At 38.0% G+C, this 20,372-nt stretch overlaps 1 protein-coding gene across 6 annotated transcripts in view; it reads right to left on the bottom strand.

Moving 5' to 3' along the window:
- The window catches only part of NLGN1 (neuroligin 1), a 705,168-nt gene extending 685,244 nt beyond the window's left edge, over positions 1-19,924 (bottom strand). For 3 of the 6 annotated variants that reach the window (XM_060149234.1, XM_060149235.1, XM_060149236.1), the window contains exon 1: positions 19,432-19,924. In XM_060149234.1, the coding sequence (XP_060005217.1) occupies positions 19,432-19,924 (493 nt within the window). Of the gene's footprint in view, positions 1-18,944; positions 19,005-19,431 lie in introns of all 6 variants that reach the window. The other 3 variants (XM_060149232.1, XM_060149233.1, XM_060149237.1) reach the window with 2 other exon arrangements.
- Between the last annotated feature and the right edge of the window lie 448 nt (positions 19,925-20,372).

The following is a 20,372-nucleotide window of genomic DNA, read 5'->3' as shown; positions in this document are numbered from 1 at the left end:
ACTTTTTTCTTCTTTCATGAAGATTATCATACTCCCTTATACTTACATTATATACGTACCTGTCCTAACTTCCTTTCCCATCCACTGAGCCCTTTTAAAACCCTGTCATAGGCTCCCCTGCTGTCAACATGCAATCAGTATCACTGACTTTCATGCCAAAGGATTTTCAGGACAAAACACGTAAGAATGATGTAACATTCACTAAGTTTAACCTTCACTGAGGTTTATGTGGAAGCCCATATTAGAGGCAGGCCACCAACATGGACATGGCAAACAAGATGGACAGAGAGGAATAAACATCATGCATTGCTGTGATGGGACAGGATGGTGATGGGACAGGATGCTGGATGCTGGCATGTGGGGTTTCAGGAATAGTCATAGTTTGGTTCTTCCCACAGCTGAGCTTCCCTGAGACCCAAAATTTCCTTGGGTGTGGAACATATTTAGATGCTTTTTTAACTCTTTCAGCGTAATTAGTGCACTGCAGAAGTCATTTGTTCAATGATCTGGAAGGCGGCGTGCAGCTCCCCTAAGGCCTGCATCTGTTATTGGGCAGGAAATATGGCAACTTGCTGTGTTTACTAATTGGGTTGGCTAGTTACTTTGTTCTCTTTTTATTTTTCAGAAATCCCCCCAAATAAGTAATTTTCCTATTTGAAACTTATTATTAAAAGTGATCACTGTGATCACTTTAGAAATGTAAGCTTTCATTTTCCTAAAATCTCAAAATGAGTTTGATTTTTTTTTCCCCCTTTTTCCTGGGACTATTTTTCTTCTTCTTCTAGCAGGTCAGCATCAGAAAGCAATTTGGGCATTCTATCATGCTCTGATCTTGCCAGATGTTCCTGCCACTGCTTTAGATAATTTTCTACCTCATGTCCCACATTCTGTATTCTCAGTCTTTCTCTGAGGTTTATGTGGTTTTAATGATCTAGGAGTATGAGTCTCAGGGAAAAGCCTCACCAGCCCCTGCATGTACTTCTCACAGCAAGACATGCGGCTATGCTGCTTTCAGGTTCTTTGGGTCCATTCCACTTCCATGCAAGTAAACACAGCCCTTGATGTGAACAGTTAAATAGCTGGAAAAACAGGCTGAGTCTGTGTAATTGGCCTTGTATACATTTCTCAATCTTGGCTTGTCAATGAGAATTATACTCTCACAGGCTATGGCAGTATATGGGTGGCTTTTTTCTGAGCAAAGTATTATGCACCCTATTCATTTCTCTTTTGGAAATCTAGAGCTATACTCAGCTCTGAAATGACAGTCATAGAGGAATTTTAGTGCAGAAGATGCATCATCTTTTTTTCCCCTCTTTGATAAAAAAATGAAAGTAGGGTTTTTTTCAGGGGCTTTCCTTGCCTTGATGAGGTTAATATTTTATTTGAACACACTACAAAGGCATAAATAGCTTTTCTTGTACTTTCATTTTGATAAGAATAAAGGAAAGGAGGGCATATTCATTCCCATGATCAATTTTGCTGAAAACTTCACAAGCTCATCTATTCCTGGAGTAGATCTGGAAATATGACTTGTTAACAGCATCAATTTCCTCAGGATCATACAGTCTCCTATCTTCTGTCAACTTTGACAATGGCTCCTTGTTCACTGTCCACCCCCATATTTTTGCAATCAATTTCCAATTCTGCTAATTCTGCTTTGAAATCTCTCTCAAATTCATCATCTTTTTGTTTCCACTGCAAGCCACTTTTCATTTGAACTATAGGACCATTATTTCCTATCTAGTCCCCTTTCCTGTAATCTAGTCAATTCTCCAACCTTCCTGTTCCTTGCCCACTTTCTTCTGAAACCACACTTATCATAATCCCTTGCCCCCAAAATCATTAATGCATAATCGTTGATAGTAAAATCACTCATCTTAGCCTTCTAATATTTCACTAAAACTAGTATTGATCTTTTACTATAATTCAATATTTTCTGTGATATAAATAACTGAATACTATTGTCCCCAGTCTTTGTTAATTGCTATGCCTTTCCTTTTGCTGGATACAAGTCCTACATCTTTGCCTGCTGAGAGTCTACCCATCCTTCAAGGCTGATTCAAAATATTACCTCTTTTAAGGAACCTTTCTGATTCACACCCAACTTGATGAGTTCTTGCATTCTTAAAAGGATCTATAACATGTCTTTCTTTAATGACCTCTCTAGTCTTTTAGTACACATACTTGATTATCTATAATTTATCTTCATACTAGATTTTTTTTTTTTGCCGTACACGGGCCTCTCACTGTTGTGGCCTCTCCCGTTGCAGAGCACAGGCTCCGGATGCGCAGGCTCAGCGGCCATGGCTCATGGGCCCAGCCGCTCCGCGGCATGTGAGATCTTCCCGGACCGGGGCACGAACCCGTGTCCCCTGCATCGGCAGGCGGCCTCTCAACCACTGCGCCACCAGGGAAGCCCCATACTAGATTTTAAGTACCTGAGTACAGCATGTATAATGTGTACGTCTGTAGGTGTCATTAATTTGTACAGACTGGAGTTTATATTCCAATAGCTAGCATGAGGCATACCGCACAGTAAATGCTCCACAAATACATGTTGAATTCAATCAACATGTATTTTCTGAGTTATTAGTGTTCTGAAAATTTACGTTCGTTTGTCTAGTCATTAATACAAATCTACATAAATTATGCACCTGTATGTTCTTTTTAACAATTTACATGTAACTAAATAATTTTACTCTCTTTCTAGTTGACAGTTTGTGATTTGCTGTCTATGCATTTCTTTCTTATCACTTTCAAGCTTGCACCAACCAAGGGTAGGTTACAGACTCAGGACTCTTTCTAAGCGTCTAAGTCTTTCTCGTGCTGACATACTTCTCTCTCCCTCTAAGTTCTACTGTTAAAAGATGACTCAGTTTATATATATATATATATATATATATATATATATATATATATACATATATATATATATATATGGCATTATTTTCAGAAGTTTAACTTACATTTGGCATATGGGAGATTAAAAACTTGTTCAGTATACTATCCTGTCCTTTTGTTTGTTTTGTTTTCTGGAAGCTTTTTTCCTTTTCTCTTTCTCCTCTGCTACTGACATTTTCCCTTTTCTCAAACTTCATTTCTTAATTTTTTTTTTTTTTTTGGGCCCTGCTATGTGGCTTGTGGGATCTTAGTTCCCTGACCAGGGATTAATCCCGGTCCCTTGCCAGTGAGAGCATGGAGTCCTAACCACTGGATTGCCAGGAAATTCCCTCAAACTTCATTTCTTTATTGTAACTCACTCTCTATCCTGCCCTTCCCTCTTGAGTCCTGGTGAAAAAGCACGTTAGAGAAGGCTGGTTAGGGGAAGCAAGGTCAATGGGTCAGAATGGAAGGCACTGGGCACCGAGACATCCCAGAGACATCCTGTGCTCCATTCCTTCCTCGGCCGTCCCAACACTAGTCAACCCCCCAATCCTATCAGGCTGCCAATAAACATCTCTTATCCTTCATTTCCTCCTTTCTACCCTCCAGCCATTGCCTTTGGTAAGGCCTGCATAGTCACTAACACACCATTACAATAGCCCTCTACTCATCTCTACTGTGGTTTTTCATTCGTGGATTGTACCATTTACACTGTTGTCAGAAAGAGATCATGTCAAGTCTTTGCTTAAAATGTTTAATGACTTGCCATCACCTAGATAAAACCTCCAAGGTCCTTAGACACAAAGATCTGGGAGCTGCCTTATCAAGGCTTCAGTGTACTCTCTGACCACATGCTGCTCTCTACCTAGTCAAGCCCCCCTCCCTCGTCATCCCAGGGGATCCTCTTCCTCAGTGGATGGGCCACCTCCTCATGCTTCACAGTCCGTTTCAAGCAAGATGATTACAATAAGCCCTTTTCTCTCCAGCTCCCATCCAAGATGGAACGAGCCATTCCCTCCTCAGGACAGCACCCTACCACACATAACCGTTATTTACTTCCCTCATAGCACCCCTAACATCTGTTACACTTAATGACTGAGGGCACTGTCAAAGGAGTTAAGCTGCTTGGTTCTGAATCCTGGCTCCACCACTCTCTAGCTGTGGAATCTCATACAGTTTATGTAACCTATCTGTGCCTTACATTTCTCATCAGTAAAGTGGGGACACAAACAGTAACAAGTTCAAAGAGCTTCTACGAGAATTAAGTTAATATATAAAATGCTTAAATCGATGGCTAGTCCACGATAGGCATTGCACAAATGGTAGCTATTATAATAATTATTTTTTAAAAATTATTCCTTGCTTGATTGCCCCTTATGGGCAAATACCATATCTAGTATATCTAGTTGTTTTTATTGTCAGCTTCTAGCATAGTCCTTAGGACATATTAGACACAGTAACTGCTTCATGAAATGAACAAATGCATAAAAATAGCAATAAGAGAAAAACAGACCTTTTATTTCCCCAAATTACAACATGTCCCTTTTTCATTGTTCCCCTTAGACGTGAAGGGAACTTTAAGGGTACAAACACAAATGTTCATAGCGTTTCAGTTGAGAGTTTTAATCAGACTTTCCGACATGCACAGAGGGTTTCTGTTCTACTGTCTCTCAGAATTACAAGAGCATCTATGGGTATGCAGAATGGGGAAAATGCCAGCAAAGCCAGGAAGCAGGACTGGCTGCATAATTTGTGAGGCCCAATGCCAAATGAAAATGCAGAATCCCTTGTTCAAAAATTCTTATGAATTTCAAGATGGCAACAGTAGAGCATTTAACTAAGTGTGAAGACATTCTGCATACAGGGATCAGTTTGACTGCACAGACTACCCTCCTAAGAAGCCAGCCGTATCAGGAATCTAATATCCTCTACTCATCAGCTCTGCAATGTGTTCTGAAACACAGATTTAGTCTACGTTACTGCCAGATTCGTCTCTCTCAACTAGATTAAGAGATTCTCGGTCTACCATGCTCTTACTATGCCTCTCCACCCTGAATTGTACAAGATCCAGCCTCCACCATCCACTAGAAAAGCCACTGGCCTCTCCATTTATCTCAGTAATATAAGCTGCCCATTATTCGTCAGGCTCAAAATACTCCTTCACTTATCAGTCATTTGGGGGCACAAACCATGTTCCAAAACTCTGCCTATGGTGCTGTACGTATAGGAAGGTCTCAATCTCTGGTTTGCCTCATTTTAAAAAGAAATTTCTGGTTTTTCATAGGAAAGCCAGTAGTTGATAATACCTAATAAAAGAAGAAAAGGGCAAAATAACCCTCTGGATACACGCACATGTTAATGGTGATATGAACGAACTGAAGCCTAAATCATAAGGAAGGAGCTCCCCAGCACAGGCCACTGGAGGAGTTATTTCATACTATCTAGAAAATCCCTTAAGCAAATTCAGTTAGACCTCCTCTTAGCTCATCTAGCACTCAGGCGCTGCTTCTTGAGTAACCTCAAATGAAATGCCTTAGTAGAAACAGTGGTGAGGAGTCCTATCACAGAGGTAGATGGTAGAACAAGGACAAAAGAATGTAAAATAATTACAAAAGAAGGTAAAATAATGACAAAAGAAGATATATTTGTCACAGGAGGGAACTTGGGGTTGGGTAAGAGGGAAAGAAAATTAAATTAGAAGGTGGGAAGGGAAAATGAAGCATCTGGCCTGGAAAAGGAAAATCATTCTCCGTGCTCCTATTACACAAATGCGTTGCTGGCGTCCTATATTAAAATATAAATTCAGTGCAGAGGCAATAAGGCTGGCAGAAACGTGCAAAGGCAGAGGGCCAAGAGCCTCGGCTCGGCTGTTGGCAGCCACTCGGGCCCCTGAAACAGAGTCCAGGTTATATCTGTCAGACACTGAGCCACTGAACACTGTTATTTCTTAGTTAAGGACTCTGCTGTTGGCTTTGAAATTTTCTTTATTTTGGGAGCCCTAAACAAATAGTGATTGCATAGCAGAGAGAAGCAGAATATATTATTACTTGCTCTGTCTGGTGAGGAATGATAGCAGGTGCAGTATTACTCAAATAAATGTAGATGGTGGGAGATGAAGGCTTTCTCCAACAAAGTGCATTGTTTCTTAAGGTTGTTTATGTTTTGGATGAATATTTATTGAATCCTTTGTGAGTACTGAGGATAGAGCAGTGAAGAAGAGAAATGTTCTTCTGGGGCAAAGTATATATGTAAGCACATAAATGAACAAGATAATTTCATATAGAGATAAAAATATAATGAAGGAAATAACCAAGGGGATGTAAAAGAAGAAGTGGAAGAAAATGGTGAGGTGAGGTTACCTTAACAGAGTGTTCAGCAAAGACTCCCTTGATAAGGTGGCATTTTGCCAAGACTTGATTTACAAGACTTAGGAAAAGAGGTAGACATTGTACATTTGAGGTAGAAGGAACAGCAAGTGCAAAGGTCCTGAGGTAGGATAGAAATTGGCTATTCCAGTTATCAAAAGAGGATCAGCAAGGCTAGAATTTAGAGAGCAAGGGGGAAATATATGGAAGGAGCCTGCAGAGGTGGGCAGGAATCATCATGTAGGATCTCGTAGACCATGGTTGGTAGTACTACATTTATTCTAAAAGCAATAGGAAACCCCTGAAGGGATTTGAAAGGGGTGATAGCATCTGATTTCAGACTTTAAAGATCACATTGGCCACTATGTGAAGAATGTACTGCAGGAGCAGGAATGGAAATAGAAAGACCTGTCATAAGGCTATTGTAGTGGTTCAGGCAAGAAATGATGGAGGTTCTAGATTAAGGTAAGGGACGTGGAGAAGGAAGGAGGGAAGGGGTGCACTGAGGGGGAAGGATAATGCCTGCAGTATCCTGAGTATCAGGAGTAAGTGGTGCCTGCACACATCCCTGAGGGGTCACCTCATGAGGACGAGGTTGGCTCCTATAGCTTCACAATTAGTAAACACCTCACTTATCTGGAGGCTACGACCTTCAAAAGCCTCAGTTATTTAGAACATAAAATTTTAAAAAAATCTTTGAAGAAAGACCATATATTTAAGTTGCTATGGATTACTCATAGTGGAGACAGTCATTTCAAGCCTATTTATTTTTTACTTCACAAACAAGTTTTTTTTGTTTGTTTCTTTTTAATTGTGGTTGCTCAGTTTCCCAACCCATGACAGATCAGATTCATTACCTCAGAAGTGGGCAGGCAGTGTTTCTAAAGCCTGGCAAAGTAAGAGCAGTAACAGAAGACAATTGATATCTGGGCAAAGAAGGTGGAGACACACAGATATACATACTTACACATCCCTACCCACAAATAAACAAGCAAACATTTGAAATAAACACTCAGAAATATTTTAATCTGGAGTTACTTGGTAAAATGGTCCCACAGACCATGCTAGCCTTTGAAGGCACGAAGGGACTACAATATTTATTCCTGGGTGCTCACATAGGGGACAACTTTCTACCACGAGACATCTCTAAACCACAGACACCTCTCCTATGTGTTCCCATAACGGTCCTTGCTTCCCTTCCTCAGGGCTCTTACTACCTTGTTGTTTTCTCTTTCTGTATCTGCTACCCACACAAGACAGGGAATGCTTTGAGGACAGCTCTTTAATGCCCTTTTTATTTCTGTATCTCCAGGGCCCACCACAGGGCCCTGCATAGAGTAGATGCTCAACAAAAGTGTGGAAAGAACCACAGAGCAGCAGCTGACAACCTACCTCTAGAGGAGACAGCCTGCAGCCCAGTAACCTGGCAGCTGTTGTATCAGTAGCCAAAGCATTCCCAAGGTTTACAGAGATTTGCAGAGGTACAGCATAGGCTGTGTGTGTTTTTTTTTTTTTAAACAGATGGATAGAAAGTTTTAAACCATTGCTTCTTGGCAGAGCAACAAAGGTGGGCTCAGGCAACAGGACTGATATAATTATAGTTTTGGTTATGCCTGATGTGCATATTTTGTTCTCCAAACACATTTAAAGATTTAATTAAACGTTTTATTATAGGGAACACAGTGCCAAATATCAGCCTCATTACCTTTTTTTTTTTCTCACAGAAACAACCATTCCCTCATTTTGTTTTGAGATTTCAATACAGATCAGGCTTACATTTGCTTGGTCATATTGACATGGTCACTAACAAAAATGTCCTGTTGGCTGTCACTGCGGGTTAAGCTCCCTGAGAGCAAAGAATATGTCCTGCCCAACTGAGCCTCCAGAAGTTCTGGACATGAGTGCTTTGTCCACAGTGGGCTCAGGCAGAGAGAAGAAACAGTCATGTAGGAAATCTGAAGCACCGCTTTCTGGATGCAGAACACAAAACAGAGCAAAGCAACATCAACACCAAAAGAATAATACATAAATATATAGATCTACAGATAGATAGATACATAGATAGATGGATACATAGATAGATACATAGATAGATGATAGATAGATATAGATAGGGAAAAGCACGGCTTGGATAGTCAAAGAGTCCACTAATGGCAATATGAGGCCCCAGTAAATATTCTACATTTTACGTGTGTGTGTGTGTGTGTGTGTGTGTTCATGTATGTGTGTTTCCCTCAAAAAGCCCTTTGCTAAACTGCACAGCTGACCAAAGATCTTCATAAAATAAAAACAGGAAAAAAATCTCATCCCTGGTCCTTCAGAGTAAATTGAAATACAAAATATTTTAAATGGTCATTACAGAAAATATTCCTCTTCCGAATCCAAATTTATAGATATTTCAGTTCTCATTGAAATAAAGTTAATCCCCTAAATAAATGACTTCCAATTTTTTTTAAACAACAGAATCCCGCCCCTCCTTTCTTCTTTTTTTAAAGAAATCTTGACACGGTAGGTAGTCTCTCCCTATATGTGTAAGGAATGAAAGCCAAGTTGTGCTGGTGGTGTGGATGTGTGAGGGTATGGCACTGGGTGATGGTGGGGACTTGGGTGTGGGTCAGGAGAGGCGCTGGCACTCAGAATCCTCAGGAACTGCCTGGCTTGTAAATTACTGGGCCAGAGGGACATATCAATTCTTTCTGGCCAAAGCTTAGAGCTGCAAACTGAGGCCTGACCTCTCACTACCTGGAACGATGGTGAGCTTGAAGAAGATGGTGAATGAGAACTTAGCAGGAATGGAGAGTGATCACTAGCCAGAGGCATTCCCCTTTCCACAGACCCACTTCATGGGGACATATCTGTTCCTGAGAGGCCTAGGAATCCAAATCAGAAAGAGCATAAATGTTCTTAACAATTCTACCCAGGCCTCCCTCTTCCTTTCCTGGCAGCAGCAATATTTACAAATGCTTCATATCTACTTGGAAGTGTTACATTTGTCCTTGTGTCATCCCTGTGCTGTGCACACTTATCCCTCTATCCTCTCTTCCTCCTTCCACTTGGAGAACTTGGAAAAGAAGGTTCTAGAAGAGGAGCCCTGAACCGTTTTTGGAAGAACAGAATGTGAGCCAAAAAGAAGAGAGGGAAGGTATTTTTGTATCATCCTCCTAACTAGGAGACAATATGTCATTTCCTTTTTGATGTAACAGTGGCAAAAGTCTTTGCCTCAAAGGAAAGGGATGAAGGGGAGAGTGAAAACTTCTTCCTTCAGTCCTGGAACAAGGAACAGAATATTAAGACTATTATTGATTAATCAGCTTTTCTACTTTTGAAAATTATAATAATGGTTGCAAAGACCCCAGCCTTTTATTAAGATTTCTTTTTGTCATTGTTGAAAACTAATTTTTGCAACATTTCACATACTTTAATGAAAATTATGGGCTATAATTAAATTGCTTTAATGCTATCATTACATAGATACCAGATGAATAGGATTAAAGTGAACAAAGAAATAGCTCTTCAATTAAAAATTATTTTAAAAAGAACTTGGTCCAATTTCCTAAATATGACAAATGAAACAGTATTGAAAATCAATGCTACTACAGCTTTAAATTGGTAAGATCTTAATCTTAACTAAAACAGTGTTTGCATGTAAGCAACCATCTGGATAAAATGTTTAAAATTCAGGGAAAATTTTTTAAAAGTCTGAATCATTTTGTCTATACAAAGTCAAACACTTAGATATTTAAAAGTATCTAGATTAATGCATAGTACACTATCTTGATAGAAAAATGCTTAAAAACAAATTAAAGGAACTTCTCAGTAGAGGAGAGAGAATCTGTGTCTATTAGAAGGACTGGATATCAAGTGAAATTTGAGTTTTGATTTGAAAAGAGCCCCAGCATTCCTAACTAGCAGCCATGTGACCTTGGGTAAGTTATTTAACCCCAACAAGCAATAATTCTTCAACTATAGAATGGGTATAATTATAACACCGTTTTGAGATCTTTCCGGGGATTCAGTTTGAATGAAAAAAATGGAAGAGTGCTTGGTATCCCTCAAGAACTCATATCCAACTAGAACCTCAGAATGTGACTTTACAGGTTAAATTGTGTTACCCCAAAATTCATATAGTGAAGTCCTAACCCTGAGTATCTCAGAATGTGACCTTATTTAGAAATAGGGTCTTACAGCTATAATTAGTTAAGAGGAGGTCATTAGGGTGGGCCCTAACTCAATATGACTGGTGTCCTCATAAAAAGTGGTAATTTAACAATTCAAGAGCAGAAAAACACAAAAATCCAATTAAAAAACAGGCTGAGGATCTGATAGACATTTTTCCAAAGAAGACATGCAAATGGCCAATGAGTATGTAAGAAGATGCTCAACATCACTAATCATCAGGAAAATACAAATCAAAACTACAATAAGATACCACCTATAAGAATGGTAATTATCAAAAAGACAACCAATAATAATCGTTGGCAAGGATGTTGGGAAAAGGGAACTGTTGTGCATTGCTGGTGGGAATGTAACCTGGCACAGTCACTATGGAAAATAATGTGGAAGTTCCTCAAAAAATTAAAAATAGAATTACCATATGATTTAGCAATTCCACTTCTGGGTATTTATCTGAAGAAAATAAAAACACTAATTCGAAAAGATGTACCCACATGTTCATTGCAGCATCGCTTACAATAGTCAAGATATGGAAACAACCTAAGTGTCCACTGATAGATAAATGGATAAAGAACACATAATAGAATACTATTAAGCCATAAAAAAATGAAACCTTGCCATTTGAGACAACATGGATGGGCTTTGAGGGCATTATGCTAAGGGAAATAAGTCAGTGAAAGACAAATACTGTATGATCTCACTTATAAATGTGGAATTTAAAAATCAAACAAACAAACAAACAAAAAAGCAAGCTCATAGATAGAACAGAGGCTGGGGGTGAGGGGTGGTTAAAATGGGTGAAGGAGGGGTCAAAGGTACAAACTTCCAGCTATAAAATAAATAAGTCATGGGGATGTAAGGTACGGCATGGTGACTATAGCTAATAATACTGTACTGCATATTTGAAAGTTGCTAAATCTTAAAAGTTCTCATCATAAGAAAAAAATGTATAGGGATGGCTGTTAACGAGACTTATTGTGGTGATTGTTTTACAATATATACAAATATCGAATCATAATGTTGTGCACCTGAAACTAATATAATGTTACATGTCAATCATGCCTCAATAGAAAATGGGAGAATGCCCTGTGAAGAGATACAGGGAGAAGATAGCCATCTACAAGCCAGAGAGACCTACAACAGAATCTTCTACACAGCCCTCAGAAAGAACCAACCATGCCAGTGTCTTGATCTCAGACTTCCAGCCTTTAAAACTGTGAAGCCAAAATTTTCTGCTGTGTAAGTCACACAGTTTGTGATACTTTGTACAGCAACCCTAGCAAAGAAATGACCTGATTTGGAAATAGGGCCTTAGCAAATGTAATTAAGATGAAGTCATACTGGATTGGGAAGGGTCATAAATCTTATGACTGGTATGCTTATCAGAAGGCCATGTGAAGACACAGAGACACTGGGAGACACCCAGGGAAGAAAGCCACACAACAGAAGTAGAGACTGGAGCAATACAACTACAAGCCAAAGAATGCCAATGACTTTTGGCAACCAGCAGAAGCTACAAAAAGAGGCAGGAAGATTCTCCTTTAGAGCCTCCAGAAGTAACCAAAACTGCCAACTCCTTGATTTTGGGCTTCTCCACTCCAGAACTGTGAGAGAATAAATCTCTGGTGTTTAAAGCAACACAGTTTGTGGCAATTCGTTACAGCAGCCCTAGGAATCTAATATAGGGAGTATTACATAGAGTATTCTGTCCACTTACAAAGGACTATGTGAAGATTTATGATTAGAAATTATGCTTCCACATCTAGTCCAGAGCTTAAGATGATCAAATCCAGAATGAGATCATGTGATTGTTACTAGCAAATATATGTATTGGTGTGATTTTTGAAGTTGGTCATTTCCTAAACTACTTCAGCATGTACCTCCATGGGAGGAAGAAGAAGAGGGGGAGAAATATGAGAGGACAAAAGATTATCAACAAAATCTGTAAAAGAAAGTAATGTAGAAGTTAATTAAAGCAAAGATTACATCATAATTATGAAGCTAGTAGTATATTCTATATGTGAAAACAACACTTTAAAACACGTATCATTACACTGGATAGTAGAAAGGAAAGCATTTTCTACAGAGGATTTATTCTGTGACATAGCTCTTTTTGCTGGTGGCATGTCATATGTTTTCAACTTCAACCCCAATTTCTACAAGAAAAAAAGTATTTATTCTCTGGAAAAAATGAGTTGGACACCTATAACAGTCTTTTAATCATCAGCTGCAGGAGACTCTCTCTGCCTATCAGTAGACAATGGAACAATTGATGTTGTTCTTTTAAAACTTTACAACCCTTTTAGATCTGCTTCATTTCAGAGTTCCAACTTAAACTGTTTAGCTTTTAGAAGACTTAACCACATCTGTCCAAGGATACTAATTCAAATATGAAGCCAAATCTCTGGTTTAATCTGATTTCCCATTTATCTTCAGACCCCAAATAAACCAGACGTTTTAATTATTTCAGTATGTAGTGATTTTTCTACTAGCAAATTGGCCACCAAATTTTCTATTTGATCTGGGATCCCACATAAACAGAATTGTTATTGTTGCTGCTGTATTGTTTTGCTTTATTCCCTCTGTTCTAAAATTATCTCCTTAAAGAAAATACAGTTGGCCACTAACAAATTATGTATATTTGGGCAGGATACTTAACCTCTTTGGTCCTCCATTTATTTCTGCATTTGTAAAGTGGGAATAAAAATCTCATAGGATTGTTGTGATATTAAATAAATGAATAAGGCTAAATGTCTAGAACATATTAAGAGCTCACCAATGCTAATTCTATCTCCACTTCCCTTAATGTTACACACTGAACAATTAAAATAGGAACAATCAGATGAGAATAGAATCATATTACTACTTCTACCCATGTACTCATACTCATGTACTCTGCCTAGCTACATGTTAATTTAAATTATCTACTAATGCTCTTTTTAATCTGAAACCTCCAATTGTATACTAGATTCCAACTTTCTCTAAAGATATTATTCTAGAAGTCTATCATCTTTCCTCTATATTTTTAATTGTTCCCTTCCTACTATATACAAACATTTCTCTCTTTTTTAAATTTTCTTTTATTATAATAAAATTGCTTTACAATGTTGTGTTAGTTTCTGCTGTACAATGAAGTGAATCAGCTATATGTATATATATATATCCCCATATCCCTTCCCTCTTGCGTCTCCCTCCCACCCTCCTTATCCCACCCCTCTAGGTGGTCACAAAGCACCAAGCTGATCTCAGTGTGCTATGCGGCTGCTTCCCACTAGCTATCTACTTTACACATGGTAGTGTATTTATGTCCAACTTAATCATACAAACATTTCTCTATTTCTTCCATCTTAACCTATAGCAACAAAACAACCTCTATTGTCCTTACACTTCCATTTTTTCTGCTCCTTCTTACAGCAAAACTCCTTCAAATAATCATTTATGCTTAGTGATTCCAAATCTTCCGCCATTCTCTCTTCAACCCACTCCAGTGTGTCAGACCCACACCACCCCACAAGAGTTCATTTGGTAGAGTTGATCACTCTTGTCTATTTTGATGCATTTTCTTTACTTAGCTTCTAGGACAACAAAAATATATTGGTTTACCTCCCATCTCACATGTAACACTTTCTCAGTCTCCATAGTCTTTCCTTCTCTTCTTCCAGACCTCTTAATGTTGGAATGTCCCTGGATTCATCTTTGGTGTCATCTCTTTACTCTATTTTCATTCAATTCCTTTTATTCCCACTCAGCCTCATGACTTTAAAACTCTACCTTCTATATCACAATGACTCCCAGATATATATCTCCATTTATACCTCTCTCCTGAATGCCAAACTGGTTCCTTGATGTCTACACTTGGATGTCTAAGAGTCACCTCAGATTTAACATGTCCAAGCTAAACATCATTCTTCTACTGTGCCTCCTCCTACACTATTCTACATTCCTTTTTTCTGTCTTAATTGATGGCAAATCTATTTTCCTAGACATTCAGACCAAAATCTAGGAATCTTCTCTGACTGCTCATTTTCTTTTACAACCCATAACCAAATGAGCAAGAAATGTGATGTTTGTAAAAACAAGACTATGACTTCCATTGTTACTCCTCTGGTCTGAGCCTGGACCAGGCTGACATCTTGTCCAAGCTACAACAACCTCTTCTTTGCTCTCCCGGTTCCTCCATACTCTCCTACAATCTACTCTCAATAAGTCAGTCAGAATGATCTCTTTAACATAAAGTCAGATCATTCTGAATCTCATTGCCTCGCTCTCTCTACTCTTTCCAGATTTACCATACCCCTAGTTGTTCCTTAAATACACAAGGCAGAATCTCATCTTAATGCCTTTGTGCTTGCTCTTTGTCATGTTCTTTCCTCAGATACTCATTTCGTTTCCTTCAGGGCTTTGTCCAAAAGAAGACAATACTGGCTAACTTATTTAAAATTACCTTCACCCTCCACACCAGCACACCCAAGCCTTCATACTCTGTTTATTTCTCATCTTCTTATACCCTCTAAATTTAGTTGTTTATTGTGTTTATTGTCTACAATGTGTCTCCACACACTAGCATATAAGCTCCAGAAGGGCAAGGATTTTTTAATTGTTTTTTTTTTCACTGATGTATCTCAGGGGCCTAGAGCAGTAATCTAATCAGTACGGAGTAAGGACTCAATAAACATTTGTTAAGTGAATAATAAATCAGATAGAAATGTATAAGTATGAAGGAAGAGCATTCTGGAATATAATCCCCTTTTAAAATCCTAAACACACTGACAGTGATAGCAGTCATTTTTATACATATCTAATTAGGAAAAAAATCAGTCTCTATGTTCAACAAATGACCAAATAAACCCTAAATTTATGGAAAAGGCTCTTGAATGAATTCAATATTATCTCAGGTAAAGACTACTAAGCAGAGTGTGTAAATGTTAAATACTTATGAAAATCAGGAATAAAATTCTCAAGGAGTCAAGAACTGTGCCACAGCCATCTACAGAGATTATAATTTTCTATACAATAAAATTGGGGTAAGTGAAAAAAGTGAGTTAACTTATGCAGAAACGAAAATTAATTCTGTATTCGTCTCACACGAGCTATGCAAATTATAGTCAAAGTACTGGAGAAATACAAAGCTAAACAACTCTAGGGTATCTGTAAGCCAATCAATTTGCTGTGGATTCTCCGGGTCTCTTGTTCCTCTTCTCATGTTTACTGCCTAATATTTGACCACTTTACGGTTTGTTGGCAACTCTCATTAGAGAGTGAACTAGAGAAGCAAAATGAAACATAAGCAAATTAAAGCTACTCCTGATAGCAGCCAGGAGGAATATGCTGGGATCTTTGTCTGGACAGTGAGAAAACGTGTACTATTTAAAAGTATTCACTAAAATGTGTACTAAGCATGTTTTCTGGAAATCAGTTGCTAACATTGGCTTGACCCAATTCAATAAGGTAAGCATTAAACCCATCTAAAATATAGTCAACTGATAGAATAAAAAGAATTCACGATGTATTTGAATGTGCAAAAGCAAGCAGGAAGAAAAGGAGGGTAAAGGGGTGGAGACATACAAGCCTCTGCTGTAGAAATCATCTACAGGATGTAATTTAACATAATGGAAATGCATCTAATATAAGCAAGAACTAGGGCCAAACCTGACTCCACCCACTTACTAGCAGTAGAAACTGGGTCAGAATGTTTAACTCTGAGAACCTTCTTTCAAATTTGTAAAATAAGAACAGTCATATACTTTCTTCATAAAGTTTGGTGATAAATTATGTCAGTCTCTACATCCAAATTCCAGTTTCTATCACATGTTGCCTGCCTATTTGGCCAAGTGCTGACAGTTATTTCATTTTAAGCACTCATCCTTTCTTTCAGTTTTTCAAGGATAAAGCCCTGAAGAAATATCTACAAGAGTAGTTAACATATGGCTAAAACTATCACGGGAAATTTAAAAAGATGGATTAAAAAGTGCAACTGGGACCTTTTGTAAATGAGAGGCAGCCTATTGGTAAAAATATGTTTTTTTCTTCAATTGTATAGGAAAAATAGTATAAAAGCTCTGTTTAAAAATTACAGCAAAGCATCTTTTGGAGGAGGGAGAAGATGTTCTTCCTTTCATACAGATTAAAGTGCAGAAAATGCTTTGTTCTTTGTAAACTTACTTGAACATAAGTTCTATGGGAAGAGAGATCTTTGTTTCATTCATTACTGATAGTGCATATAATAGGCAATTAAGAAACAGATTTGAATGAATACAGCATACACAGATTGGCACAAGGGTGGTGGTCCATCTGCCTCTGCAGATGACCATACACAATTTAAAAAAAAGAGATAAATAATAAGCCAGAATTTTATTAGCACCTAGATAAAATGCAACACAACTATTTCTATACTTCCTAAACTTCAACAATTCTGTTGAAGAACTCAAAGTCCATATGCAGTATATATATTAGCATATGTATAAATATGAAACAACTAATATTTTTTGAACCAGGAAAATATGATTTCCTGAAGTGAATAGACCCTTCACGATAGAGAAGGAAAAAAAAGCTGAAAGTTTGGGGGAAAAAGTTCTATTCCTCTGCTTAAAAGTCAAGCTCTAAACTTTGATTTTGTTTATTTTTTAAAAAAACTATTTATATAGAAAATTACATTTAAATTGTTATTTAGATGTTAGGATAATATACAAAGAGCTAATAAACAGCATAACTTAGTTATAATAAGATATTATATACCAAAATGAACAAATGTTTTAGAATTCTTAATATGAAAACACAGTAGATTTGGACTATAAACCACAGACTGATGTAGGTATCTATAGATCTTGTCCTCAGGCTAATTATAAAGTAGTTCAAAGTTTGCCAAAGTAAATAGCACAGCCTACATACTTCTTTGCCAATTCTCTCATAAAGCAGATGGAACCAACCATCGAAAGCACCATGAAAAAGAATTTTTTAATGAATCCATTTCTTTCTGAAGTTGTACGAGAAGAAGGTCACTTTCTCACTTACTAGCTTACCTTTTGATGTCCTTATCAATTTTTAATTGTACACATTTTTATGTATTATGCTATATTTATGCATTCTTCAACGGCATCTTTATTTATGACTTTGTGAATCAACATCTTTGTGATAGGAGGCAAAAGTCACTTAGCTAATTACACGTGCTTGATAAGCTGCATAATAATAACCACTGCAGTACTGTACATTAGTTGAAAGCATATAAATTACTGCAGTTATTCTCATTGGGGAAAAAACAAGAGACTTTTTTAGTTATCTAAAACATCTTTGTTGCCTCTATATCCACCTTCTTAAGTATACTATTCTTTTAACCCAAATCATGACATTAATAATAAAATAAAGGTTAAATTCCATTCTATCAGTCTGACCAAAGAAATAAGAACAAAAACAAAACAAAATTCAATTTAATGCAAATACTTCTGATCTGCAATTGAGGATTTGGTGATATGAAGCTTCTTCCACATAATGCAATCCCAGTGAAAAAAAGCAGTTTAGACGTTCCCCACCCCACAAGAATGTTGTAATGAAATCTGACTTGGTCCAGCCAGGAGATTAGAAATGCACAGAGAGAGAGAGAATGTACAGAACTGGAATATTAATATGACTTCTGTATGAAGATTGAAAATTCTACAAAGTTATAATAAGGTCAAAATAACACAGATAATTTACTGCCAGAGAACATCATACTCTCCTATGAGTGATTTACTAGATGTTCTATAAAAATGGAGTGTGGACAAGCTACATTCAGATGCAAGCCTGCAGCTGTCAGTGTCTACATTTGCTCAATCTGGCTAGAGGATGCTTTGAAGGTTGATTTAATTGTAGCTTCTGAATCATGTTCTTCCCTATGCTTTAAATTGTTTAACATAAATATAAAAATGTTAAAGCAATTTTAAGACTGTAAATATTTAGTATAAAAAGCTGCAAAATCTCATTTTTTTCTGGAAGAGTGACTGAAAACAGAAAGACTGTCTGGGAAAAAATACCATTACTTAATAATGGTAATTGCCCAACAGTTATGGAAAATTTACCCTTACATGAGAAAGTTCATAGGGTGTTCAGAAGGAACTAAGGACAAACAAACAAAACACTAGGTTTGTGACTGAACTGATCAATTTTAAGAGAAACAGGAATCTATTATCTGTAGAAAAGGGTTCAGAGATCAAAGCTGAACAGCTGGGAAGGCAGCATCTTTGGGTTCCCTGCAGGCAATGTAACAACCTAAGTATCTTTTTCTCTATCCACAAACTCAAAGCAGAGATTCAACTCCTGCCCATGCCACCAGCGCCAGCACACAGGGCACCACCAATGAGCTTTGTCAATGTCATCTACTCAGCTAGAGCTCTCCTCAACCATCTTTCTATTCTTCGACAGCCTTCAATAAATTCCAAATATCGCCTAACCATTCACTTCCCAGCGTCAGCAAATCATCCTCAGGGAGAATATCTTGTTCTTCCTCTGCAAGCTGTTTCCCCCATTTTTTATTTTCACTTTTATACATACCTCCTTTTCTACATATTTTCTTGCCGGGTTTTCTGGCACATTCCTTGGATATTCTTTTTACTGAAAAATGAATAGAAGACTAGAAAATAACATGGCGCTCCATCACAGACCGCCGGAACATGCAACACCACTATCTAACTTAATACGCTCCTGCATTTACTGAGTGCGAAAGATCCCCAATTCGGTGAGCCTGCCCATGCAATGGAGAAATGTTGATGCATCTTCTCAGAAGTCATTCGGTAGGAAATGGAAATTAGGAACCCATTTCTACCTAAATATACGTGCTGCAGAGGAAAGAAAATGAGTAGGCACAGGAAAAAAAATAAGAACGCCAACACACATAAACAAAAAGAGCTGCATGCACACATGTAAAATATGTCTACATGCCAACAGGAAAAGCCATGCATGCTACCAGTACACATGAATTAATATTGTTAGAATAGAAAGATATAAATATATCTCCCTGTTTTTCCTGTAGTAAACTCACCATCCTCAGTTGGGACGTATATATTTAAATACAGGCAATCTTCACTCTGGTCTTGTACGTACGATGAAACCACATCCAAGTTATTAGTAAACCACACAGGAAGCATGACTTCTGGCAATCTGCCATCAATGATATTCTGGGGACACACGGGAGCAAACTGAGTAGCATTCCTGATATCTGACCAGGGAGATGGTGGTTCTGGAGGCTGAAAACGATGTTCTCCTGTTGGCGGGGCTGCATATGGAATGCCAAGAAACTGAATAACTGGACCCAAAATTTCATTATTGAGTTCTTTCTTAATCCCTCTTATCTTGCCGAAGTTGGTAGTCACCAGTGGGTCTCCATCATCCAATTTTTGTGAGAGCACGTGAGCAGCCTGAAGCAAACAGCCCAACACGCAAAGAGTCAATGAGGCACCCAATCCCCTGTGTACCAAGCATGCCATTACTGCTCTCCAAACATAAGCTGGCCACATGCATCTGGGCAGTGCCATGGTCCCACATCAGTTGTGTAGTTGTCTGGTTGCAGTGAGGCAAAGGTGTTTGTATCCACTTGAGAAAAACCGTATAACGGTAGAATACACCTCAGATTTCTCAAAGGCGAGCTTGTCAAGAAAAGCTCAGAAAGCTCTTCATGCAGCCAGTATCTCCCATTGATTTCACATGTATTGAAGTAGCATCTTCAATCATCGCTATTTATCAGACCATATCCTATTGACCATTCTGTTTTCCATAGTAGCAACATAGTGAGAGTGGCCATTGACTGTACATTTCCCTCTTATAAATCAAATCCAGTTAGCTGCAGGTCTATATCCTAGAGAAAATGAAAATAAATCATTAGTACAAACAAGCTAAAATAGACAGAGTGATAACTAGATGTTTTACAAGCTACAGAAATACTTTTATAGTGGCTGGACTCAGGTGAGTTAAATACTACCATAG

This window comes from Lagenorhynchus albirostris, chromosome 5 (assembly GCF_949774975.1).
Source record: "Lagenorhynchus albirostris chromosome 5, mLagAlb1.1, whole genome shotgun sequence".
Lineage (NCBI taxonomy): Eukaryota > Metazoa > Chordata > Mammalia > Artiodactyla > Delphinidae > Lagenorhynchus > Lagenorhynchus albirostris.
This window is presented reverse-complemented; position numbering and strand designations above follow the sequence as displayed.